The sequence below is a fragment of the Aphidius gifuensis genome, linkage group LG5 (assembly GCF_014905175.1).
Source record: "Aphidius gifuensis isolate YNYX2018 linkage group LG5, ASM1490517v1, whole genome shotgun sequence".
Lineage (NCBI taxonomy): Eukaryota > Metazoa > Arthropoda > Insecta > Hymenoptera > Braconidae > Aphidius > Aphidius gifuensis.
In genome coordinates, this window is record NC_057792.1 from 20,475,058 (window position 1) to 20,502,905 (window position 27,848).

General features: G+C 25.3%; 5 protein-coding genes across 12 annotated transcripts; 2 read left to right on the plus strand and 3 right to left on the minus strand.

Annotated features, from left to right (window-relative positions):
- The first annotated feature begins 1,932 nt into the window (after positions 1 to 1,932).
- On the plus strand, positions 1,933 to 3,607 carry LOC122858449 (eukaryotic translation initiation factor 6). The gene is made up of 6 exons (XM_044161351.1): positions 1,933 to 2,262; positions 2,327 to 2,412; positions 2,501 to 2,676; positions 2,759 to 2,935; positions 3,011 to 3,192; positions 3,290 to 3,607. The coding sequence occupies exons 1-6, from the start codon at positions 2,156 to 2,158 to the stop codon at positions 3,297 to 3,299; spliced, it is 738 nt and encodes a 245-aa protein (XP_044017286.1). The 5' UTR covers positions 1,933 to 2,155; the 3' UTR covers positions 3,300 to 3,607.
- On the minus strand, positions 3,318 to 6,897 carry LOC122858444. The gene is made up of 8 exons (XM_044161342.1): positions 5,911 to 6,897; positions 5,596 to 5,835; positions 4,966 to 5,529; positions 4,763 to 4,906; positions 4,451 to 4,694; positions 4,243 to 4,385; positions 4,029 to 4,164; positions 3,318 to 3,952 (listed from the first exon to the last, which is right to left on the minus strand). Exons 1-8 carry the CDS (start codon positions 6,472 to 6,474, stop codon positions 3,762 to 3,764), a joined length of 2,226 nt encoding a protein of 741 aa, XP_044017277.1. The 5' UTR covers positions 6,475 to 6,897; the 3' UTR covers positions 3,318 to 3,761.
- A 344-nt stretch (positions 6,898 to 7,241) lies between these two features.
- On the minus strand, positions 7,242 to 10,946 carry LOC122858446 (uncharacterized protein PFB0145c-like). The gene is made up of 2 exons (XM_044161347.1): positions 10,324 to 10,946; positions 7,242 to 10,250 (listed from the first exon to the last, which is right to left on the minus strand). Exons 1-2 carry the CDS (start codon positions 10,778 to 10,780, stop codon positions 8,500 to 8,502), a joined length of 2,208 nt encoding a protein of 735 aa, XP_044017282.1. The 5' UTR covers positions 10,781 to 10,946; the 3' UTR covers positions 7,242 to 8,499.
- A 213-nt stretch (positions 10,947 to 11,159) lies between these two features.
- Positions 11,160 to 16,488, plus strand: LOC122858440 (heterogeneous nuclear ribonucleoprotein U-like protein 1). 2 transcript variants are annotated; one of them, XM_044161337.1, is made up of 6 exons: positions 11,160 to 11,464; positions 11,962 to 13,961; positions 14,040 to 14,168; positions 14,360 to 14,528; positions 14,747 to 15,672; positions 15,755 to 16,488. In XM_044161337.1, exons 1-6 carry the CDS (start codon positions 11,335 to 11,337, stop codon positions 15,893 to 15,895), a joined length of 3,495 nt encoding a protein of 1,164 aa, XP_044017272.1. In that variant the 5' UTR covers positions 11,160 to 11,334; the 3' UTR covers positions 15,896 to 16,488. The 2 variants fall into 2 exon arrangements, with proteins under 2 accessions (XP_044017272.1, XP_044017273.1); XM_044161338.1 differs by lacking the exon at positions 11,160 to 11,464 and adding an exon at positions 11,672 to 11,828 and having other exon boundaries at positions 15,755 to 16,002.
- A 2,564-nt stretch (positions 16,489 to 19,052) lies between these two features.
- On the minus strand, positions 19,053 to 27,790 carry LOC122858452 (probable serine/threonine-protein kinase DDB_G0267686). 7 transcript variants are annotated; one of them, XM_044161363.1, is made up of 6 exons: positions 27,581 to 27,790; positions 26,060 to 26,666; positions 19,791 to 25,984; positions 19,509 to 19,700; positions 19,275 to 19,434; positions 19,053 to 19,179 (listed from the first exon to the last, which is right to left on the minus strand). In XM_044161363.1, the coding sequence occupies exons 2-5, from the start codon at positions 26,562 to 26,564 to the stop codon at positions 19,291 to 19,293; spliced, it is 7,035 nt and encodes a 2,344-aa protein (XP_044017298.1). In that variant the 5' UTR covers positions 26,565 to 26,666; positions 27,581 to 27,790; the 3' UTR covers positions 19,053 to 19,179; positions 19,275 to 19,290. The 7 variants fall into 7 exon arrangements, with proteins under 7 accessions (XP_044017298.1, XP_044017299.1, XP_044017293.1 ...); XM_044161364.1 differs by having other exon boundaries at positions 19,053 to 19,434; positions 26,060 to 26,221; positions 26,309 to 26,666; positions 27,468 to 27,790; XM_044161358.1 differs by having other exon boundaries at positions 19,053 to 19,434.
- Positions 27,791 to 27,848: the final 58 nt, after the last annotated feature.

Sequence of the window (27,848 nt, forward strand, 5' to 3'; positions counted from 1 at the left end):
ACAAAACACATATAATTTTCTTCCGCACGTGACTTTCAAATATTTAGTATAAAAAAAAATAATGATAAAATATAATTTTTAATTATAAAAATTACTCTTTTGCTAATTTATAATTAATCATCAAAATTTTATTTCTATGCTAATTAATTACTTGAAAATCTACAGAAAAGTTAAACAATATTTGCGGATAAAAAAGTATAATATAATCAGTGGATAAACATCATCAAAACAAGGTGAAAAAAAAATCCTGGACCTTGGAATATGATATCCGATGGTCAAGCACATATATAGAAATTATATTTTGCTTGTACAGTTAACGTAAGTTGTAATCCATTAGCGTATATTCAAGACACATGTCACATTTATTTATCTTTTTTTTTTTTTTTTGTGGTTTATGCGTTTGGTACTTATCATTGGGCAAATATTATTTTATTCTGTACCGTTTTACTAACACACATCACTCAAGTTGTTGTTTTTTTTTTTTTTTCAAATATTATTTCAAGTTTTTTATTTAAATAAAAATTATAATTTATTTTTAAATATTTAAAAAAATATTAACCGAAATTTTTGAGTACTTGTAATGGTTTATAATAAAGAGAAAATTTAATTTATTGTAGTTTTTTTTTTACAACATCTAATGAGCTGAAAAAAAAATGAAATATTAATTAAATTAATTTTATAATGAGGTGTTATTTTATAAGTAAAAAAATTTATTAGTAGTTTTTTTTTATATTGTGTGTGATTTTGCTAATTAAAATTCTTTTAAAAATTTTTAAGGTGATATTTTTTTTATGACCTTTTGTCACATTACAATGTATCATTTTAAATTGTGACAATTAAAAGAGAGTAACTAAAAAAATAAGTGAGAAGACAATTACTCTGAAAAAATTAAAAAAAATAAATCTTCATAATTATTTGATAAGCTAAAAATTCTTTTGTTTATTTAGTATTATTTTTAGAGGTTTATTTTTATTTATGCAGTAATAAATAATAGTTTAAATAAAATAAAGAGTAAATTTATTCGACTCGATTCGACTATTGTTACTCGAGGGGAAATAAAATTTAAAAAAAAAAAATAATCATGATCTGATTTGATTATATACAAGCACCTTCCGGGTGATGATACGGTGAATACACGAAGAATCTTCGACAGGCTGAAAGGCAAATTGACTTCTCAAGTGCTTACACCTGCCAGGGGGTTAAAATTACAACAAGCACCTATACTATATATAAATTGCAGTTCGTATAAATTGCCTGTTAGCATGAAAAGTAAAAAAAAAAAAATAATTGTGTGTTATATTTTCTGTTGTAATTGATTTTATAAATGTTTTTTTTTTTTTTTCTATAGAGAATATATATGTAATTATTGAAATAACAATTAGACCTTTTAAAATTGTGCAATTGAAATTCGAAACTTATCATTTTTTGTATTGAAAATTGAAAAAAAAAAATTATAGAAAATTGAAAATTGTTGGTTTCTCTTTGTAAAGCCCTTTTTCATAATTATTTTTCATGAAAACATACATGTATTTTTTTTTTCTAAATAATTTTACACCTACGTTGAGTATTGCGATTTTTAAAAAATTATTTTTTTCTATTCTTACTGGCAAACGACATTAATTAATGAATTATCAATTTTATAATTGATATTATTTACTATTAGTAACATAAAACTCTAAGTAATTTAGACAAGTTGATGGCTCAAAAAAATAAATATACAATAATTCTTTAAAAAAACAAAAAAATATGTATTATTATCAACGAAAATTTTTATTATTATTATTTATATTAATGTTATTGTCATTGTTATTGTTGATATCATAATCAATATTTTTTTTTTTCAAATAAATATCACGTGTCGATAAGGTAGAATATAATCTATTAAAAATTTTATCTCTGCTGTGATTGGTCCATACCATACGACAATTGCACAATTGATTGTAACTGGCCTCGTGCCGCCTCGTGCATTAAAAGAAGGACAGAGCATCTTCTCACACTCTCCAATATATAAAATTAAAGGTTATAACCCCCAAAAAGAAAATATTTGACATTAACAAAAATTATACACAAACCACGTGTTAATTGTTGTAATATAATCAACAGAATTTATTTAAAAATTCAATTCAATAATACTGATAATTATTAATCATTAAAAATGGCAGTAAGAGTACAATTTGAAAATAATAATGAAATTGGCGTGTTTTCAAAACTAACAAATTCATATTGCTTAGTAGCAATTGGTGGCTCTGAAAATTTTTACAGGTAATTATTTATAATTATAATTAATTTATATACAATATTATTAATATAATAATTATTTTTTTAGTGTATTTGAAGCTGAATTGGCTGAAACAATACCAGTTATTCATACATCAATTGCTGGATGTAGAATCATTGGTCGTATGACTGTTGGTAAGTTTAAAAGAAAAAAAAAAAAAAAAGTGTAATACAATTATTTAATAAACAAAAAAAGGTATTAATATAATTTAATAATATTTAGGTAATAAAAATGGTTTATTGGTACCAATCACAACAACGGACATTGAACTTCAACACATAAGAAATTCACTTCCAGACAATTGCAAAGTAGAAAGAGTTGAAGAAAGACTTTCAGCACTTGGTAATGTTATTGCATGTAATGATTATGTTGCACTTGTTCATCCAGATCTTGACAAGGTAATTATTTAATTAAAAAACAAATTTATCATAATTAATATAAAGCTATAATTATCATAATTTTGTTGGTTAAATTTTCCAGGAAACTGAAGAAATTCTTGCTGACACATTAGGAGTTGAAGTATTCAGACAAACAATTGCAAGTAATGTACTTGTTGGTTCATATTCTGTTTTAACGAACAATGGTGGTTTGGTACATCCAAAAACATCAATCCAAGATCAAGATGAGTTGTCATCTCTTCTTCAAGTACCACTTGTGGTAAATAAAACAATTTCATTACAATTATTATTTTCAAATTGTTTTTATTTGTTTCTAATTGTTAATTATTCGTAGGCTGGCACTGTTAATCGAGGAAGTGATGTTATAGCAGCTGGTATGGTTGTCAATGATTGGGCAAGTTTTTGTGGTATGGATACAACTGGTACAGAATTATCAGTTATTGAAAGTGTATTTAAACTTAATGAAGCAACTCCATCAGCCATCACATCAACAATGAGAGCATCCCTCATTGAAAGGTTAATATCATTTTTTTTTTTTTTACTACCATTTTAACAATTTAAAAAATATATATTTTAATAATAAATAATAATTGTTTTTTATTTTTTGTTTCAGTATGTCATAAGAAATATTATGGAAAGAAAAAAATACATTTTTATTCAAATCTAAAAACCATTTTTTGTTTTTTTTTTTAAAAAAAACAAAAAAATAATTTATCATGATTGTAATTTGTTTATTATCAATCATTTTCTTTGTATTTTTAACTGTCTTTAATTTTTTTTTTTTTATCAATTAATATACATAGTCGTAATAAATGATAAAGTACTGTGTTATTTTTCGTTATTATTTTGTTTTTTTTTAAGTTTAATATTATTCGTTGAAGAACCTGAGTTAATAAATAGTGAGCACTAGTAATTTCATTTAAATGAAAAACTATATATTCTGGTATAAACTAAATTTAACCACGCTTATCTATTTAAAAATGATATATTTTATTTTTAAAATCAATGTATTATATTTAATTATCTTTTTTTAACTATTTATATATAATATTTTTTGATATTTTAATAATTTCCTTTGCTGTAAATCATTGATACGGAAGCAAGGGAAGTTCATCAGTTTGTAAAAGTTCATCAGCAGCTGGTGAGTCAGTTTTTATAACAAGTGTTATACCAGATTTATATGATGCAGGTATACGAATATGGCTTGGTCCAGTTACACGTGATTCTGGTTGTCGTCTTTGATCATTTGCTTCACGTATCATATTCACAACTTGTCCTGCAAAAAAAACAAAATCATATTAACAATCATTCAAGTTTGTTTTGTTCTTAATCATTGTGTCTTTTAACTTTACCAAGAACATTAAACTTTCGCCAACGATAATCAAATTGTGTTAGAGGTATTAAATCAGTTGTTGAATCCCAATGAGCCAGTACATCAGCTCTACGTATCAACAACACACTTGGACTTGTCAATTGATGCCAAACATACTGAAATTAAATTTACAATTATATATAAATAATTGATAGATTATTTTTTTGATAATTCATCATTTTTTTAATAGTTACCTGTACAGGAACACATCCAAGTGGATTTGCAAAATAAATACCATTTGAATTAACACCAAATATCATTTGATGATGCCAAGCATCTGGTATTTTATTGTCTTTTTCACATTTTTGTAAATTTAAAGTTGCTATTGGTACAGCACCTGTAGCATCAATTAAAATGATTAATTAATTTAAAAATCTACTTGTCTTTTGTTAAATTAATTACCTTTTGATATCCAGTAGTGCAACCAGTGTGTCAATGATATATCTCTTTCAGGATAAAATGAAAAAAATCTTGAAACAACAGCACCATTTGATGCTAATGTTAAACCACGTATAATATCATTATGTGTTGCTCCAGCTTGTGATCTACTCATTAAATATCTTGGTAATGGACTACCACGTTCACGTAATCTTGTAGCTACACTTTTAACCAATACTTCAAATGAAAATGGTACATCCAAAGCCAACTAAACATTTAAAAAACAATAAATATATTAAACATGATAATATCAATAATTATAATAATTATAATTACAAGTGCATTTATTGCTGATGTTGCTCCACATGCTGATGTACCAATTTGTGTAACTTGTTTTATAATTGCTTCTTGTTCAGTCCATATCATAATTTTTTCAATTGGCTCAAGATCATCAACTCTTTCATTGCAAATGTCATTATCCTAAATCAAAATAAAAATTAATTAAATTGAAAACATAATAAAATAATTAAAATAATTACCAAATTTGAATCACCACTTTGATTAAAAGCAGTTTGTTTATTTAACATAAGTTTTTTAGCCATCATACGATGATAAAGTGTTGAGCTTAAATTAATTTTAATATTACATGAATTTAATAATGTTTTATTATCTGGTAATGGTGGTGTATTAATATCATTCCAAATTTCTAAATCAGTATCATGATTTTCACCAGGTGATATTAAATCACCACTTGTTTTATGAAAACATAATGATTCACTTGATGGTAAATCAATTTTACGTTGATAATTAAAATTACCAGGTTTACGAATACCAGAACTTGTACTTGGTTGACATTGTAATATTGATGATTGATTATAATATTCATTTGATTCTTGTGTATCTTTATTAATATGATTATCAATATCAATACAAACATTAATATCATTTTGTCGTGGAATTGGTGATGTTGGTGTTGTACTTTGTCTTGATACAACTCTTCCACTACTTAAATCATTTAAAAATATTGGATCAGATTCAACATTATCAAGTGCAATATTTTGTATGTCTTCATTTATTGAAGCTAAATCACTATCACCAGTATCCTGTTGATAAAAATACCATTATAAATTCATATAAAGCGAAAATAGTTTTATTTTTTTTGATCATACCTGTTCACAAGATGGTCCTGGATCAAAATCCATTTCAAGAAAATCCATATCAGGACTTGAACGACCACTTAATGGTTGTCCAGCAGCAGCAGCTTCTTGTTCACGTAAATTTGCATGATTAATTCTTTCTTCTGGTGGTGCTTGATCATTACCTTTGTATGTATAAATACAATAATCTTCACCATCTGACATATCACCCTCATTGCCAGAACTTGAATCACGTCTTTGATTTTGTTCTCTCTTTAAAATTATAAAAAAGTAAATAATAAAATATAATAAAAATTTAGTTAAAATTTTAATTAAAAATATATTTACTCTTTGAAGACCACTTGGACCAGCACCATCTTTATTTCCATTAATATTTGGTCTTAAAAAACAACAAGTACCTTGACTTGTTGATCCAATACTACCACCAATATTATTTAATATTGTATCTGATGATAAATTAATTTTATTTGACCATGTACAATCCGCATCTGGACTTGTACTACATGATACTTTTGGTGGACATTTATTAATATCACAAATATAATCAACATTATTACGTATTTCAGCATCATCATGTTGATCATTTGTATTATCAAATGAACATGATGATGATGATGAATTATTTTTTAATATATTTATATTTGTCATTGTTAAATTATCATCTTTTCTTGATGATGAACCATTTGTTTTAATTGGTATTTTATTATCTTCATCATCATCAATATCAATGTTGTTATTTACTTTGTAATTTTCATGAATACCATTTTGTATTTTTGTTGATTTACATGGTTTTTCGTTATCTAATTGTTCATCAACATTTATTTCTGATACATCATCATCTTCATTATCAAAGCCACTACAAATTTCTTTATTTTGATTATTTGAATTCATGGTTTTTTCGAAATTTTCTTTTTCAATTATTGTTTGATGATGTTGGTTTATTTTAATGTTGAATTGTTTTCTTTATTTAAACATGATAAACTTGTTGCAGATTTTCACATGTACTATAAAAATATTTTAAACAATTGTTTGGTTTTTTTAAATTATTATGTTCACTAGAATTTATATGTTGACCTAGCCAATGTGCGTCACAAATGGAGTTGTAATGTGGACAAGAAAAAAAAAAAAAAATGAAGCGTGAAGCAATTGTTATGATAAATTATAAATAACTACCTGAATAATGATGACAAATTAAAAAACAATAATTTTTTTAACATGTTAAATAACTAGTGATTGATAAAAAAATATTATTTATTTTGTTGTTATTTTTTTAATTTTAATTTATCATATTTCAATGAGTATAAAACAAGAATATATGTGATCTTTATGAAGATGTTGTAAAGTTATTATTTTTACATGTACCAACTTTTCTTAAAACATTGCTTGTCAGCTGATTCAATGTTCATACACAAAAAACACACTCAACAAAAGTCAAAACACATTTTATTTTTAAGAACAATAAATTCCATCAATATTTTATTTTCTTTTCATTGGATTGTTGTTAATTATTTGTTTAAAAACAAAAACAAAGATATTGTTGTCAACAAAAACAAAAAAAAATAATGAAAATGGACGAATGTTTTTATTTTTTTTTCTTCAAGTAGTTCTGTCATTTTTCAAAGTGAGCGCTGTCACACGAAAAAAAAAAAAAAAAAACAAAAAAAGCTAGAAGAGATGTGGCAAAATCATATCAGACATCACCTGATACACCTGGTGATAATAGTATAATAATTACTTGAAACAATCTTATAAATACTTTTAGAATAATGAATTCAAATTTACCAAGTGTAAGTCATCAACTGGGTGTTCCTCAACCAGCTATAACAATAAGAGCACTACGACCAGATGAACAACTACGTTATTCACAACAAAATTTTTATTCAAATGACAAAGTTTCGGCACTCTTACATGCTGTTAGCTGTAAAAAATCTGAAGGTGAATCAACAAATGGTGAATCATTGAACTGTGCATTTCCAAATTGCCGAGAAATGAAAAATTTATTGACACATCAGCAAACATGTACAGATAGAGATGAATGTCCAGTACCAGATTGTAATTCAACAAGGAAAATGATACTTAAATTACGAGGATGTCCATGTGTTAAATGTAAACAAGCTCATGAATTATCAATAGCTAGTTTTAATCATCCAGAAAAGATGGTACAACGAAGATTACCAACAACATTCACTGATAATCTACGAGCTGGACAACAACCGCCAGCACAAGTTCAATTAGCTAATAATAATACAGAAACAAATACTGCACAGGTAACTCGTGAAATATTAATTAAACAACATCTTTTCTTATTAATACATGCTCGTGCATGTCGACGTGAATCAACAAATGGTACAAGTTGTTCATTACCACCTTGCACGAAATTTAAAAATGCATTGATTCATATGAGAACATGTAAAGATGATGAACAATGTTTAGTACCACTTTGTAGATCATCCAGAAGAATATTATCACATTTTAAAAAATGTCAGAGTAAAAATTGTTCTGTATGTTTACCACTAGGCCCACAGCATAAAAAAATAGCTGCAAATATAGCATTGACTACTGCAAATTACTACGATAATAATTGTCATATTAATAATCATGATAATATCATGAATTGTTATTATTTTTTAGATTACTAAATTTTAAATTAAAAAAAAAAATTAAAAATGAGCTATCAATAAAACATTTAGATTTAATTTAATTTTTTTTTACTATTTTTCTGTTCATTTATTATTAATTAATTTTTGGTAAATTAATTTTCTTTTTATAATGAAAAAAGGTGAATTATTTTTTAAAACAAGTGTAAAATTAAAATTTATAAATTGCTTGAAGAACAATTGATGTTTTTGAGGATAAATTTTGTTGATAAAAAAATGTAAAAATTAAAAAAGTCAATTAATTTATTTGGTTTAATATTTATTCCATTAAAAATTGTTTTTTTAATTTAGAAATCCATTCAGGACTAAATTCAACATCAGGTAATTCATGAAAACCAAAATCTTTTTTTGCTTCATCTCTCCAATCAATCAACATTTTACGAGTAATTTTTTTATACTTACGTTTATTTTTATGGCTAGAACATTTATCATAAATAAAATTATAAATTTTATCATATTTATCACGTATTGATTGTTCTTTTTTAATTTTTTTTTTCCAATCATCTAGTTGTTTATCACTATTAAGATCAACACAATCAGTATGATTTTTTAAAACATCAATATTCCAACTTGGTTTTTCATTTGAAAGTTTAACAACCTTGACTTTTAGCTCATGTGGTATGTGAATTTTTTTTGCAGATGATTCTTCAATTGATCCATTATTAGGATTAATTTTTAAATCGAAATAATGACATGTTAATTCGAAATTTTGTTTAAATTGTTTCAACCAATTATTTGATGATGATGATAAATGTAAATTTTTAAACATAAATTTTTTTTTAGCTTCAATTGACCATTGTTTTATTTGATTATCTGTTATTTCATATTTATTTTCATAATCAATTATTTTTTTATAAACCCAGTTATTTATTAGCTGAAACATTTCGCTTTTTGTTTTTTTAATTTTCAATTGATTTCGCCATTTTTCTAGACGTTCTACTGATGATATATTTGTAGCACCACTTGTTTTTCTCAATTTTTTTACTGACCAAGTTGGATTTTTATATGACAAATCAACTAATTTTACTTTTTTTTCATAACGAATTGCATTTTCCATTTTTTTTTCTAAATTTTCCCTTGAATCTTTTATCGTTGGAGTGTTCACACTGTCTGTAGTTGAATTGTTTTGACAATTTTTTTCTATTGGTTTTGTCGAAATATTTTGATCTTTATTTGGTAAATTATTTATATTCAAATCGAAATTTTGACAATTTTTTTCTATTTGTTTTGTCGAAATATTTTGATCTTTATTTTGTAAATTATTTATATTCAAATCGAAATTTTGACAATTTTTTTCTATTGATTTTGTTGAAATATTTTGATCTTTTTTTGGTAAATTATCTATTTTTAAATCGAAATTTTGACAATTTTTTTCTATTGATTTTTTCGAAATATTTTCATCTCTTTTTAGCAAATTATCTCCTTTCAAATTGCAATGTGGACATTTTGTTTTTATCAATTTTGTCGAAATATTTTCATCTTTTTTTGGCAAATCATTTATTTTCAAATCAAAATCTTCACCAGTAATATTATAAATATTTTTAAAATTACGTAACCAACTTATTCCACCAGCAAAATTAAGATTTTGCATATTTAATTTATAAGCTGCTTCATATCCAAAATTTCTAACAACTTCATGTGTCAATCTGTATCCACTATTTTTATGCTCTATGCATTTTCTATGAACATAATCATTAAGCAATTTATTTTTATTAGCATATGAATCATTTTTATTTCTTTGATCATCTAGATCTTCTGTTGATTTTTCCTTTTGTGGTATATTAAATATTCCAATAAAATCTTCAATATCAATTGGTTCATTTTTAATATCAATATCAGTATCCATATAATTTCTTTTCAATAAATTCGTTTCATTATTTCCAATAAATTCATTCGATTTTGATGCACATAAATTATTGTCATTTGATGAAGTCGTTGCAGTGGATCCATAATGTATCACTCCTTGTATTCTGTTATAATTTCTATTTACAATATCTCTTTCTTCTTCATCTAAAAAAAATAAAACAATTAACTAAAAATCAACATGACAATTACAAATTGCTTGATTCAAATTTTAACATACTTGGTTTAAACATTCTGGCTGTATCAACTGTTGCTTCTTCATCAATATTTTCATACGAATGACAAGATTTAACAACTGCATCAATTGCAGCATCAATATTTGCATTATCCTTTTCATATGAATCACGAGAATTAACAACTGCATCAATTGCAGCATCAATATTATTATAATTATAAAAATCATTACAATTATCAGGTGTTGTTTGTTGATAAATTGGTGTATCATTAACATGTATTTTATTAATATTTGATGTTATGATATTTCTTAATATCACAACCATAACTTCAAACATATTTTCACCATAATTAAGAGCTGTATCAGAATACAAACTAACATTTTCACGATCATTTAAATAATAATTTTTTTCTTTTAACAATTCCCAACAAATATTAAATGCATCAGTAAACAATTGTTTATCTTTATTTATTTTTTCTTCTTCCATTATTAATATATTCATTTTTTTAAATTAAATTACTCAAAAATATATATGCTTTAATTTAAAAAATACAAGATAAATTGTTATTAATTATTTAAATAATAAATTATATTAATTTTACAATTAATTATTGTTTATATTTATGTTATTAATAAAGACAAAATGGCTGTTCATTTTTTCATTCACTGCTACCAATTTAACAAATTTAAATGTTGTTTTTTTTAAACGACAAATCATGATCGAGTGCCATTGGTATTGGGCCAATGACATGTTGACATTATCTCTGATGACAGCCACGTGTATTTTTATTGGTTGATATTAAATACAACTATATTTTTAAACCAATGAAATAAATAGTTGTTGACGCTTAATATATAATAGTGTGTTAAAAAGAGAAAAAAAAAAGCGCCATATTGTAGATTTGTAGCGCGGGTCACTAGCGCGTGTGTGTGCAACGATTACATTTTTATTAATTCATTTAGTTATAATAAAAATATATAATTCATATACAACAATAATAAATATATTGTTTATAGTGATTAATTATAATTGTATATTATCTTTAAGTTGATAAAATGGATCCGGCTAAATTAAAAGTGGCACAATTACGTGAAGAATTAACAAAGCGTGGTCTTGACACCAAAGGAAACAAGGCGGTGCTCGTTGATCGGCTTCGTAAGGCGTTGGAAAATGATACTGATAATTGTAAGTTTTATATTTTTTTTTTTTATTTATAATTTATTATCTATGTTTTGTTTATTTATTTGGTCGTTTTAACAAATATTTACATAATTAAATTGAAAAACACGGAAGAGATTGTTTGGAGTTTTTTTTTTTTAATCAGTTGGCGTTGTTTGGGAATTTTTATCATATCAATAACAAATGATGGAAGACATTTATTTTTTTTTTTTTCTTTTTTTGATTCACTGTTTTGATGCGTCCTTGTGACCGTTAACGTTACTTATATCAATGGTGTCAATTCATAACCCTCAATTTATTTTTTTGTATTTTTATTTATTTTAAATTTGTTTATTTTTGTTTACTTTTATTTACTAAATGTTTACTAAATGTAAGTGTTGATGATGATGATGATGATGATGACCTTTTGTTTTGAATGGGAAAAAGCATTCATTGTTTTTTTTTTATTTTTTCATGTAAATTTATGATTGATTATAATTTTAAATTTTATTTATTTTTCACAGCTAATGAAATCAGTACGGAAATTGAGAATGAAGACACTGGTTCACAGGAAGACGAATCAGAGTCGACAAAATCATTATCACCAGTTAAAACACCTGGACGATCATCACGTAGTCAAGCAAGTCCAAAAGTAACGCCAACTCGTGGCTCACCAAAGGTTTTATTATCACCAGGTAGTCAAAAAATAACAACAACGACACCAACAACACCAGTGAAATCGTCAGTTGTTGAAGGTGCAATGTCACCAATACCTGATGAAGAAAAAACAGTTGAAACTGAGGAGGCTAAAGCTGTTGATGAATCAACAGTTATATCAACACCAACAACAACAGCTGATAAAACAGTTGATGAAAAATTGACAGAAACAGAAACAATCGAACCAACAGTTTCTAAAGATGCTCAAGAACCAGTAGAAAGTTCAACACCAAGTGAACAAATAACATCAACAGAACAAATTAATGAAACCGAAGAAAAAGCTGTTGAACCAATTGTTTCTGAAGTAACTAGTGAAACACCAGTTGATACTGATAAACCAATTATCAAAGAACAAGATAAACATGAGGAAGAAGAAAAAAAAGAAGAACAACAACAACAGGTAGATGAAAAAGAACAAGAAAAAGAAGAAGAAAACAAACAAGATCAAGAAGAAAATAAAGATAAAAAACTAGAAGAAGAATTGCCTGTTAAAGTTGATGAACCTTGTCAAAATGAGCCTGAAGAAGTTAAAGTATCAACAACCAGTGAAGAAAATATACCTGAAATAAATGAAAATTCTAATGTTGACGATGATAATAATAAACAAGATGTAAATGACAATGACAATGGTGATGGTGATGAAAAAATGGAAACAAATGAATTAAATGAAGAAAATTTAAATGATGAAATAATTAATAAAAATGATAATATATCACAAATTAAAGAAGATTCAACAACAGATGTTAAAATTGAACCTGATAGTAGTAACATTGATGTAAAATTAAATAATGAAGATGATAATAAATTAACAGATGTTAAAAATGAAAATAATAAAGATGAAATAAATGATATTGAAATGAAAACAGATATTAAAAGTGATGAACAAATAAAAGATGAAAAAGATACTGATAAAGATACAAAAGATTATGATAGAAAAGATAGAAAAGATAGAAAAAGAAAACGTTCATCAAGTTCACAAGATGAACGTCAAAAATCACCACAACCATCAACATTACGTAGTGAAGATGAACCAGAAATTGATAATTCACGTGTATTATTATCATGGTATGATTCAGATTTAAATCTTGTTATTGATAAAACAAAATTTTTATCAGCAACACCAATGCATAATGATGGTTTTAGTTATGTATGGGCTGGTGCAAGAGCATCATATGGTTTTACAAGTGGTAAATTATATTATGAAGTTAAAATAACACATGAATGTAATGTATCACTTCAAGATGAACAAGATCCACATGTATTACGTGCTGGTTGGTCATTGCTAAATTCATCAATGCAACTTGGTGAAGATAAATATACATATGGCTATGGTGGTACTGGTAAAATATCAACAAATCTTGAATTTAAAGATTATGGACCAAAATTTGGTTTAAATGATATATTAACATGTTTTATTGATTTTACTGATAATGACAAAATTGTCATGAGTTATAAATTAAATGGCAAACATTTAGGTGATGCATTTACAATATTAAAAAGTGACGTAGATAATAAACCATTTTATCCACATATATTAACTAAAAATTGTGGTTTTGTTTGTAATTTTGGTGATGAAAAATCATGGACTGATGATATACCAGATGATTATATACCAGTTAGTCAAGTTGATATTAAAGAACGTTTTGCTGGTCCACAAAGACCAGATAAACGTGAAGATTGTCAAGTTTTAATGTTGATTGGTTTACCAGCATCTGGAAAAACTGTATGGGCAAATAAATATGCCCAAGAAAATTCAGATAAATTATACAATGTTCTTGGAACAAATAATCTCATTGATAAAATGAGGGTAATTATTATTTTTTCATTTAATTTTAATTCTTGTATTTTTTTTATTTATTTATTTATTTATCATTTATCATTCAAGGTTTCTGGACTTGCAAGAAAAAAAGCTTACAATACCAGATGGGATACATTATATACAAAATGTAACAAATGTTTGACAACGCTTCTTGATGTTGCATCACACAGAAGACGCAATTACATACTGGATCAGGTAAGATAATTTTTAAAATTAAAAATAAATTTATTAGTATTTTATAAAGTGTAAGTATTTTATAAGAAAATAAAAAATGGGTAATCAAGTATTGATTATATTATCGCGCGGGAATTTTTGAGTATCAAAATAAAAAAAAAAGAGAAAAAAAACAAAAAGAAAAAATGTATTTTTTTATGGAACCGATACAGACAAACGTATATCCGTCCGCACAAAGACGCAAAATGAGGCATTTCTATGGATTTCAACGGAAGGCGATTGTTATTGTACCAACGGACGAAGAATTCAAGTCGCGTACTGCTAAACGCGAGGCCGACGAAGGCAAGGACGTTCCTGATAACAATATCTTGGAAATGAAAGGTTCGTTGTCTCTAAAAACAAAAAAAACAAAACAAAAATTAAAAAAAACAATTAAAACAAACAAACGCAAGAAAAACAATAATTATCTAATTAAATCTAAAAAATATATTAGGCAAGAAAATATTTAATAAGATTATTATTAATAATTATTTGTCTTTTTAATTTTAAACAATAATAATAATAATAAAAAATTACAAATGAATAATTTATATTTACAGCAAATTTTGAAGCACCAAATGTTGGTGAATCATTTGATGCAGTTGAATGGATTGAACTTAATGAAGAAGAGGGTAAAAAATTAATATCAAAATATAATAAAGAAGGTAAAGATGCTGGTTATGGACAACAACAAAGTAGTAAACGTTCACGTTTTGATAAAACAAATGATAGTCACAGAGATAATCGTGATGTGAGATCTAGTCGTGATAGTAGAGACAGTAGAGATCATCGTGATAGAAGAAATGCATATTCAGATAGAAATCGTAATTCAACGTGGCGTGGTGGTAATCAAATTGGAATGAGACACAGTAACAGTGGTTATGGTTCATCATCTGGTGGTTGGAGTGATCGTCGTCCATCAAATTCATCATATCGTGGTGGTGGTGGCGGTGGTGGTTATGGTTCATCATCAAGTGGTTATCGTGGACGTGGTGGTTCATCAAATACACCATATCGTAATAATGACAGACGTGGACCATCATCAGACAGACGTACAAGTGGAAATGATCGTAGAGTATCATCAAGTAGACAAGGTGGTTGGGGTCCAATGAATAGCAATTATAATAATTCAAATTCATCAAATTGGGGTAATTCATCACATGGTAGTGGATGGTCTGGTAATTCATCATCATCGTCATCATCATCAACAACACAACAAAGTAATTGGAGTAGTGGACAAAGTGGTAATTGGAGTGGTAGTACTAATTCAAATAGTGGAGGACAAGGTGGTAATTGGGGTGGTAGTTGGAAAGGATATGGATCAAATTCAAATTATAATCAAAGTAGTTATGGTAGTGGACAACAACAACAACAAACTTATGGTAATGGTGGTAATTGGGGATCATGGAATAATCCATCACAACAGCAGTATTACGGTCAGTATTGGGGACAATCACAAGGACAAACCAGCACCAGTGGACAAACAGTTAGTATATTATTTTTTAATTATTTTTTAATTTATTTATTAGTTGTTTATTTATGCATCTATTTGTTTTTGTTTAATTTAGACAACTGGAAGCTCATCAACACCTGCAGCATCCTCAGGCACTACCACTTCATCGTACAACAATTATCCAGCAAACTGGGGAAGTTATTCTGGTTCATATAATTACTCAACTGATAGTACTAATCCCAGCACTCAAAAGTAGACATTCAAGTTATTTCGATGGTAATAATAATTTTTTTTTTTTTTTAATTTTAAAAAAAATTTATTTATCATGTCGGAATATTAATTGCAAATAAAATTAATAAATGAGAATAGTTTCATTTTCTTTTCTTTATTTAGACACAATACCACTGGATTATTGTTTTTTTTTTTTTTTTAATTATAGTCTTACTTGTTGTGAAAAATTATTGTAAAATTAATTTTGCATTTTTTTCAAGTCGTGTGCTTTTTCTTTTTTTTTTAAATATTATTTAAATTACCAACGACAGACGATAGCTTGTAAACTACATCTTGTGAATAAGTTTTTTTTTTTTCTTTTTGTATTTAAATTTTATAATTGAGTAATTAATTTTTGATATAAATTAAATTGAAAATAAGATGTAGTTTGTATTAGGGATGAGATGAAATATATTAAATTAATAAGCAATAATAAAATAATGTATTTAATCATGGCAATTTTTTTTTTCTACTTGACAATCATTAAAAAAAAAAATTAGTGCAATTTGCATTTCTTAGGCCATGATTTATATTTTAATTAAAATTTAATCTCATCTTTTTCGTCTTGAAGCACATTTATAAAAAAATTAATGTAAAAATATTGCTCATTTTTTTCGTAAATCTTTTTCTTCTTCTTCTTTTTTTTTGTATGTGTTAATAAATACAAAAATTGTTTATATAAAATTGATAATAAAATTTTATCCAGTGGAATTGACTGTTAATTAAAATAAAGATTTAGTTTATAAATTTTTTAAATTATACTACCCAAATTAATTTTCCTATGAAATTGTTTATAATTTTTTTTCAAATTAGTTTTTGGTCATCTGTCTTTTTTTTTTTTTTTTTAAATTCTGTACAGCGTAAGAAATTTAAAATAAGAAAAATAAAGTTTAATGAAAATAAAGAAAATTATATTTAAGATAAATCATTTAAATATTTCATAATCATGAATTTAATTATAAATTTAACAACATTTAATTCATAATAATGTATGTATATTTTAAGGGAAAAAAAAATCATTCACGTATAAAAAATTTAATAAATGTGAAGTCAAAAAGAAATTCAGTTAATGCATGTTTATTTTTTCTTTTTTTTTTTTACGTTTTCTATTGTATAAAAATTTTTTTTCAATTGGAAATATGAAATTTATGACTTGATAATGTGAAAATTAAAAAGAAAAATATACAATTATTTTGAAAATTAATTTTATAAAATATTATTTAGTATTTTTATCAACAAAATTAATTTTATAAAATACATTTTGATATTTTAATTAATGAAATTGATTTTAAATAATATTTTTCGCTATTTTTATTAACGAAATTTATTTTTTCTATTGGATTATATTTGATGATTTGTGATCTCAATAATTTAGGGACAATTAAATTTTTCTTTCTTCAAAAATAACAATTGTTTATAATTTTTAAAATACCTTTGATAATTTTGCTGCTTTATCAACATCTGGATCATCTTGTGCTGGTGCTGATATTATTTTTCCAATTGTCCATGATAAATCATTTATTGCGGCTATAAATTGTTTATAAAATTAAAATAGTTTATGAAAATTTTAAAAATGACTTGAAGTGTCTTATGACAATCATCAATAACCCAGACACAATTAAAAAAATAAATAACACAATTTTATAATTTTTTAACGTATATTTGTTCTCCAGGAAAAAAAAAATACATTATTGTTTTACAATATAATTACTAAATTATTTCATATTAATTTTTCGATCATTATTAATTTATTTATAAAAAAAAAAAAAACAATTTTTTATATTTAAATTATTTAAATGATTGGAAAGCACTCAGTTATTTATTTTTTCTCTTTACTTAAATTCAAAATAAAAATTCGTCAATGACTGTTTACAAATTTTTAAATCTTAAATTAATATATTCAACTACAACTTACTCATCATTAGAGTATCAGAAAATGGCAAAAATAAATGACATAAAAAATTACTAAACAAAAAAAAAATAACATATATTAAATGCCCTTAAACAATTTTTAAAATCATTCCGAAAAATAAATTTTTTAAATATTAATTTCCCAAAAAAAAAAAACCTTGTTTTCAAATTCAATTTATTTTCACACAATTAAATTTTTAATTTATAAATTCTAATAAAAAAACAAATCGATATATATCTCTTTATATTTTTTTTTTTTTTTCAAATTTCTTAATTTATTCTCAAGTCATGGTTAATTAGCCGCAAAACACAAAACTCGTAAAAGGTACTTTGAGTGATTATTACTTTTCCTCAATAAAAAATCAAAAAAAAAAAAAAACAAAAGAAAATTATTTTCGAAAAATAATTAATTACTACATTTGAATTTTTTTTTTTTCTTTTTCGTTTAGGCAAGTGCAAAGTAATCATTAAACTCGTGATGATATTATTATTATTTTATTTTTTATAAAGCGTTTATCTTTGAAACGTAATAATAATAATAAAATAAATATTTTTTTTTTGAATATAATATTTACAGTTGAAGAAAAATAAACAAAAAAAATTGTGACAATATATTTGGTCACTGTTTAATAATAATTTAAATATCTTAATTATATTTATCATTTTTTTTTTCTTTTAATCTTATAATTTGTTTTATACTAATTTACAAATTACATCCGATAATACCGGTTTTATGAAAAATATAATTCATTTTTTGTGTTTTTTATTACTTTTTTTGTGTTTTTCATTTTTTTATTTATTTTTTTTTTTTTGTGCAACAAGTTTTACTTGTCAAAAGCAATTTTTCAAATATTTTTTAATTTTTATTTTCCGCATTAATGTTTTTTTTTTTTTCCTTTCAAATACCAAAATGTTTATTTTTTTTTTTTTTTATAATTTTTGTACAATCAAGTTTACGGGCTTAACAACATTTTTTGACTCTAAATAAAAATTAAAATAATTTACAAACAATTCTGTACAATTTTTAGGTTTTTTTTTTTTTAATTTTTAAAATTTTTTTTTTATTTAAACCACAGTACTGTGATTGTACGAAATATATTAAATTCGAAATGAATAAATTTTTAAATACACAATAATATAAACTAATAATAATTTATAAATTTTCTTCATTAATAAGAAACAAAAAAAGTTTTAATATAGCTTTAATAATTGAATTTTAAATTCAATTATTAATTAATGTTGCTTTTTTTAATTATAATCATTAATGATAAAATTAATTTGATAACTATTATGATCTTGAATGGACGGGATAGTGGTGTGTAAGAAGACGTAGCAATATTTTGTACGTAAAATGTAAATCTAATGCAAAAAAAAAATAATCTATAAACTAATGATTATTTTTCTTTTTTAAATTTTAAAAATAATATATATTTTTAATAATTATTTTCACTTACAATCAGCACAACACTGTCAAGGATTTGGTGCTACTGGTCTTTTGCGATTTCTTCTGTTTCGTTCAAGAAGAAATGACATGTCAAGAGGTTCTTTTTTATTCGGCATTAGTTGAAGGAGATTTGTCAGTATTTCATTCAGTCTCTTTCGTTTTTTTTCTCTCTATTAAATAAAAATAAACAATTAATAAATCATATTACAATATATCAAAAAATTTAAATAATAAAAATAAATACCTGAGCTAATAGTAAAGCTGGTGTTAATAAACAATTATCAAAATATTTATGTCTAGCTCTACCAACAGTTTTAGTTTGATTTTTTCCATTATTTTTATCATCTGTTTTTTGATTATCATGATTTATAATGTGATTTATTTTTTTCTTATCTTTCATTCCTTTGGTTGATTGTATACCTTCTAAACTATGTGGCTATATTCAAATAAAATAAAAACACTTTGTTATTATATCCTGCGTTTAAATAACATCACAAAATTTAATACAACAATAAAAATTACTTACCAAATAAGTACGATAATGTTTAATTCTTTGTGTAAATGTTTCAAATGCATATGGTTTTGTGCATACTTGATGTCTCGCCCTAGCAACTTTAGTAAATAAACGTGCAGCTCTATCAACTCTATATTCACAAACATATGTATGTTCTGGTGTTGCACCAACTGGTCTACCTTTACAATAAGTATGTGGATCAAGTACCCAACATCTTTCAGCAATTAAATCACATGGTACAGCTTCATACAATGGTGCACAAACAACTTCATTTGTATAAAATTTTCTCGTTGGTTCATGATAAGTTTCATGAGGTCTTAAATAATGATGTCCAAATACAAATTTTTCTCCCTTTAAATTCTTCCATAATCTTTCAATTCTAAATATATCCATTTGTTCATAATCATATTTTTCAATTGTTTTGTATGTATGTTTATCTGGTGTATCACGTAAAACATAAACAGTATCATTTTGACGTAATTGCAATGTATCATCACGTAGCAATGTAACGTAATATTTTTTATCTTTATCATCATCATCAACATTACTTGTATCATTGTTATTATCAACTTCAATTGGTATTTCAAAATCAACATAACGTGGCTGACAACGTTCACATAAATATGATTCAATTGTCGTATCAGCCTTGACACAATCACAATGTTGCCATACTAAACAACGTTCACATTGTATCATTAAACCTTCATCACGATGTAAACCACATATGCATCTTATAACATCTTCTTCACCAGCTGTTGAACCTTGTGATGGTATAAAACTATTTGTTGGTACTTTACCAGTTGCTTCTGTTATTGCATCTATAAAATTTATTTTATTACATAAATATAATTTACGTAATCTTGCTGCTGATATACCAATTTCACTTGTTCTACCATAATATTTTATATTATTATCAAATAGCTTAATCATATCATTATCAAATTGTTCTGGTGTTTTATAATTACCATTTTGTATTTTTTCATCAATTATTGTTAAATCAATTGGCTCTTGTATTTTTTCATAATATTCTGGTAATTTACGTTTACCTGGTAATGTTATAAATGGATTACATAATAATTTATTATTTTCATCATTTGATGTTACAACAATTGTGTATAATTCTTTTAATACTTTTGCTAATTTTGCTGTTTTATTAACTTCTGGATCATCTTGTGCTTGTGCTAATCTTCTTGTTCTAACAGTACGTGATGAATTATTTGCTAATGCTGTTAATTGTGAATAAAATGCATCTGTTTTATCTGTTGATTGTCCATTATTATCACTACTAAAATTATCACCACCACCACCACCACCTGTATCACCACTACCATTACCAATTATAGATTTATTATTATTATCAATTAATTTACCATTTGTATTAAATTGTTGTTGATGTTGTTCTTGTTGTAATTGTGATAATGGTAATTTTGCTCTTCTTACTTTTTCTAAATTTCTTAATAAAAAACAATGATGCTGTTGGGCAAATAATTTTTGTTGATTTGACATTGGTTTCATTGTTGGTGGATTTATAAAATTTGTATCACCAAATTTACGTGTTTTAAATAAACTTTTTGAGTGTACTATTATTGATTTTCTATTGTTTTTACGTGGTCTACCAACAGTACGTTTATTACTATCATTATTAATAGTAACATCATTGCTATTGTTGTTGTTGGTATTGTTGTTATTACTATTGGAATTGTTATTGTTGTTGTTGTTGTTGGTACCAGTTTGTTGTAATTGTACTGGTGTTGTTGATGGTCTAGCAACACGCTGTGATTTACCACCAATAACACCACGACAAATATCACTACCACAACGACATTCTTGTCCCTCAGATGGATTAAATAATGCAAAATTATAATCATATGTTAATTCTTCACCAGGTTTAATATCACGTAATGCAAATAATGCCATACGTGGTAAACCATGTACACTCCATTTTTGCATTTCACAATTTGGCTCACATGAATGATTAACAAATCTTCCATCACCACCCATACGATGACCATCAATAACTAAACCACCATCAAGATGTAAACAATAATGATGTGTATCATTTGCATATTTTGTTGCCATACGTGATTTAAATTCACGTTCAGATACAACTTCACCAACATATTCAAGTATAAAATTACCATTTTCAATTGGACTTTTTGTTTTAATACCCCAACCTTTTGATTCAGTCATAAATCTTTGTAAACCAGGTGACCATTCATGTTTTTGAATTTTTTGATTATCACATTTATCACCACATGGACATAATGATGATGAACATTCACTAAATACCATTTTATTAATACAATCATCAGTACAACGACTATCTTGTTTACATTCACATGCTTGTGCTTCATAATGTGTTGTTGGTTTAACATCATAATATATATTTGTACGTATTTTACGATAATTCCATGATGGAACATTATCATGTTCACGTAATTTTGAATGTGTATGTAACCACCATAAATCATATGGTAATTGAAAATCAATTATTTTTTGACGTAAAAATTTACCACAATGTATTGGTGGTGGTAATAAACCATGTGGATGTTCAATTGGATCATATATTAATTTTGATTTATTATTATTATCAGTATTTATTAATTTTTTTTGTTCTTCATTTGTTTTGAAAAAGTTTGAATATAAACCAGCTTGTAAATAACGTTTTTTCCATCGAGGTTGTTTTTTACGTGATGAAGGATTTTTTGTTGATGTGTTATTATCTGGTCCATCACTTGCAACATCACTTGATGGTAATGCATCACTTTCTGTATCATATTCATTATTTTTTAAACGTTTTATACTACGCAATGTTAAATTACAAGGACTTGATGATTCACGACGACGTTTATTACTATTATTTATAACATTATTATTATTATTAATTAAACAATTTGATAATTCTAATTTTAATGAATTTGTACGATCAAGTTTTTTAACATTTTCTTCACTCAATTCATTTAATTTTTGAAGCTCATTGTATCTTTCAAGGCTTTCTTCGAGTGTTGCATTTTCATCATAAATACGTGAATCTTGAATTTTTTCATATTTAACTGGACATAATTTATCACACGGTTTATTACATTCACAATCAACTAAATCTTTACGTTCACGTAGCTTATCCGTTGTGTCATCATCTGAATAAGCACTCTGACATGATAATTCATCAATAACTTTAAAATCATTTTTGTTATTATCATTTTTTTCTTCATTATTATTAACTATTGTATCATCATCATCATCATCAATTTCCATTATTGGTAATACACCATTAACATCACTCTCTGATAATACTGTTTTTTCTTCAATTTTTGATTCATTTTTTAATTCAACAGATGATACATCAACACGTGGAACAAGTGTTAATTCATTATCAATTTTTTTTGTCTCTACATTTGCAATGACAATTGGTATTTTCTTTTTTTTCTTTTTCAATGTTGGAAAACCAGTACGATTAATTGCTTTTCTTCTTCTAACTTTTTTTTTAATTTGTATTAATGGTGTTGTTGTTGTTGATGTTGTTGTTGTTGTTGTTGTTGTTGCTGTTGTTGAGCTATTATCAACAACAGTATCTTTATCTTTAACATCATCACTTGATATTTTTGATGATACTATTGTTTTATCAATTTTTTTATTATCATTTGTATTTATTGTTTTATCATTTTTTAATTTATCAATCATTTTATCAGTCTTATTTAATTTATCTTTAGTTTTTTCATTATTTGCTATTGTTTTATTATCATTTATTGTTGATGTTAAATTATGATGATTATCTGAATTTAATTTTGTAACAGTAACACGTAAATCACGTACAATTTTTTTCTTTCTACGTGGTGGCTGTTGCTGTTGTTGTTGTTGTTGTTCAGTACGATTTAATGGTTTATCATCATCACTTGTATCACTATTATTATCAGCATCTCTTAAACGTTTTTTTAATGCTGTTGAATCAATTTTATCATTATCATTGTCATTATTTGTACTGTATCTTTCAATAGTTGCTTCAATAGCTTCTTCAATATGTGTTTCCATTGTATTTAATTCATTTGAATTTGTTTCATTACAACTTGTACTTGAACTTTGTGATGAATGTGGACTTGATAAATGATAATGACGTTTTTTTAATGGTAATCTTTGTTCATTTGAATTTGATGATGAATTACTATTATTTTTTTGTTCATTATTATTTGGTAATTTATCTTTTTTTAATCTTCTTTTTAATTTTTGTTCATCATTTGTATTTACATCATTAGGACCACCACTAGTACCATTACTACTACTTCCACTAGCACAACTGCTATTACCATTATTACCAGTACCAGTACCACCAGTACCACCACCACCACCGCCACCACTACCACTTCCAATACCTTTACGTTTTTTAGTTATTTTTTTAACACGAAATATTTGTGGTAATTCAGATGTATTTGAATTGTTTGTACTACTTCTACCAAGTGAACATGATTTTGAAAAATCTTCAATTAATTTTTCAAGCTCAATGATTATTGTTGGATCAATTTTAATTGGTTTTTTAGGTGGTACAACTAGTCTTCTTCTGTGTTTATGATGATGTGTTTTGTGACGTACATTTGTTGTTGTTGCTGCTGCTGCTGTTGTTGATGTTGTTGATGATGCTAATATTGATGTTGTTGTTTTTGGTGATTTATCACAATTATTATCTTTATTAACAACAGCAATATTTTCATTTTTCAAATCAATTGGTACTGATATTATTGTTTGTACACCAACAACATTTGTTTCTGATATTTTTTTACTACTTTTATTTTCTTTTAATACTCTTCTTGAACCAGATAATAATAATTTTTTATTTGTTGATGTTTTTTTACTTGTTGTTGTTGTTAATGTTTCTAGACAATTTTCTTTTGTACTTTTACGTATTTTTGAATGTAATTTTTTAACAATAACACGGCTATTTAATTTTTTTCTTGACGAAGATGATGATACTACTTTACGTATTTCATTTTTAATTTTTTTACAATTTTTCATATTTTTTTTACTTATTTTTTTATTAATATTATTTTTATTCAGGCACTTTTCTTTATCAATGGAAGTTTTATCTGTTAATTTAACTGAATTATTATTATCTTTTTTTGTTTTATCTTGTTTGTCTTTTGATTTTTTACTACCTTTTAATAATCTTTGATTTTTCCCTACAGATGATGATGATGGTGATGATAATTTTTTATCTACAATTGTATTATTATTATCATTATTATTTTTAGTTGTCATTGTTGTTGAATTTTTAGATGATTTTTTATCATTTATTATTGTATTATTATTATCTTTTTTTAAATTATTATCATCAGTTATTTTTGTTGTTGTATTTAACGTAGCACCATTTTTATTATTTAATTTATCATCAGTATTAACATTTTTATTTAATTTATTATTAATTTTATTATCATCTGTTTTTATTTTTGGTCGTCCTGGGCCTCTTGGTTGTGTTGTAACCATTTTAGCTGGTCTACCAGGTTTTCTTTTTGGTGGATAAAGTACACGATCAACATTAACAGCTGGTTTTGTTGATTGTAATGGTGATTGTGATGTTTGTATTGATGAAGGTGTTAAAGAAGATGAAGATGCTATTGCTGCTGTTACACCTGTTGTTGTTGCTGTTGTTGTTGTTGATGTAGCTGTTGTTGTTGGAGCTGATGATGTAGCTTGTGGACTTGATGGACATATTGCTAAATGTAATGGACTATTATCAACAGATTGTATACCAGAATCAGGTGATACATTTGACAATAATGGATAATCATTATCAACTGTTTTTTTAACTAATCTACTTCTACGTTTTCTTGGCTCTGATAATAATGCTGTTTTTTCAACAAATTGTTGTAACAATGATGAACTATAAACTGGTACTGGATTTGTATCATTATTTTCATTTGAATCTGAATCAGCACCAAGTGACATACGTTCAATAGCTTTTGATACAAGTCTACCACTTTCAGAATCTTCAAAACCATCAAATGGTGTATCCTCTTGATCAGGTATTATTGCTGATAAATGTTCTTGATTTATTTCTTGTAATGGTGTTTGTTGTTTTTCTGGTGTTAATGGTATTTGATTTGTCATTAAACTTGATGTTGATGTTGAAGGAATTGATGTTACACTTGTTGCTACAAGTGCTGCTGATGCCAATGGTGTTGACAATAATAATGATGTTTTTAATAAATCTGTATCATCTGTAAAATAAACTATCATTAATATATTATATATTTTTTAATTAGCTTCATTAAAAATTTATCATATTACATTACCTTTAGTTAATTTGCCATTATCTTTTGATTTAAAATCATTCTTTTTATCATTAACATCATCTTTTTTTTGTCCTTTCATTGATATTTTAAGTTTAAGAGAACCTTGCTCATAATTTGTTTCACGTATGGAAAATGTTTGTTCACTATTATCTGATGAATAATCTGTATTTGAATTATTGTTATTATTATTATTATTATTACTTGAATCATCATCACCAGTATCATCTGAATCACTGTATGAACAACTACCATCTGTACCACCAGAACTATCATCATCATCATCGTCGTCATCTGAATCAGAATCATCTTCTGAATCAATTGAATCATTTTCATTTACACCTGATACTGGATCCCAATTACTACTACCAATTTTAATAGCATCCATATCAACTGTTGATGGTAATTCACGTTCTTGTTCACCATCATTATCTTCCCAACTCCAACTTTGAAGTTCTAATTCAGATGGATGATGAATAACGGCATTCCATCCAGAATCACCTGACATTTTTTATTATCTTTATCTGACATTAATAAAACTCCAATTTAATTCTTTCATTCCCTTATTTATGACTCGTTTTAATCGAGTCAAATAAATACTTTTAATTACCTATAAAAAAAAATAAATATAATAATTAATTATTTTTCTTTTTAGGTTATATTGTATATTTTTAATAAATAAAATATATTTTTAGATATTGGAGGGGATTTTAAGAAATACCAGGGACATTGACCCACCCTAAGAGGATTATGATTTTCTTTGGAATTATGATTTTCCAATTGTCACAAAATTTAAAGAGCCCAACTTGTAAACATGTGTTTATATAAATAAAAAAAAATATTATTCAATATTAAATTAGTCGTACTCTATTTTTAATTTTACAACTGTTCTATTTACATAACACACACAAACACACACAACAATATTTAATCTTGATTATTTTTATTTTTTTTTTTTTGGGCGAAAACTGTCAGGTAGATTTATCAAAGATAAACGTCATTTATATTTTTTATATTTTATTTAGCAATTTAAATGTAGTTTGCATAATGCATCCTGTTGATATTTAAGTTGTGATAAAAATAATCAGTTGTTTTTTATACAGCTGTTTTAACAATGCACACCCAGAGACAGATGTACCAGGTGTTTTTTTGGATACACAAAAATAAAATATATAATAAAAAAATTAGATAATTTAAATTGGCGCGAAAATATATCAACTTGTAACATCACAAAAAAAAAAAAAATATAAGCCTAAATTATTTTTCTTCTTCTCTTATGAAAACGTAGCTATAAAATAATAATCACCATAAAATAACAAGCAATATTATATTTCAATCAAGGTCAAGGTTTACAAACTAATATTACATAAAAAAAAATAATAAAAAAAAAAACATTTTAATGTTTACGTACAAACACCGTGCGTGGTCACAAAATGGCGTTATTTTTTTCTCCACAGTAAATTAAAAAAAAAAATAAAAATAAAAAAAGTGCGTATCAATTGGATACTTTAAAATGTCACTCACATTCACATATTATTTTGTACAAAAACAATTCACTGTATCACTAAGCCATGATTAAATTAAATTAATTAAATTAGAGAAAACAACAATTACTTTTTATTTTTTATTTTGTTTCAATTATTTTTTTTACCTGTAACACTGTGTTACATACGTTTATTCCGCGTTTGCGGATCATAAATGATGGGTGAATTAAAAAAAAAAAAAAAATTTTATACACTGATATAACACATAGACAATTATTCACATATTTTTACAGGGAGAAATGTCGAAC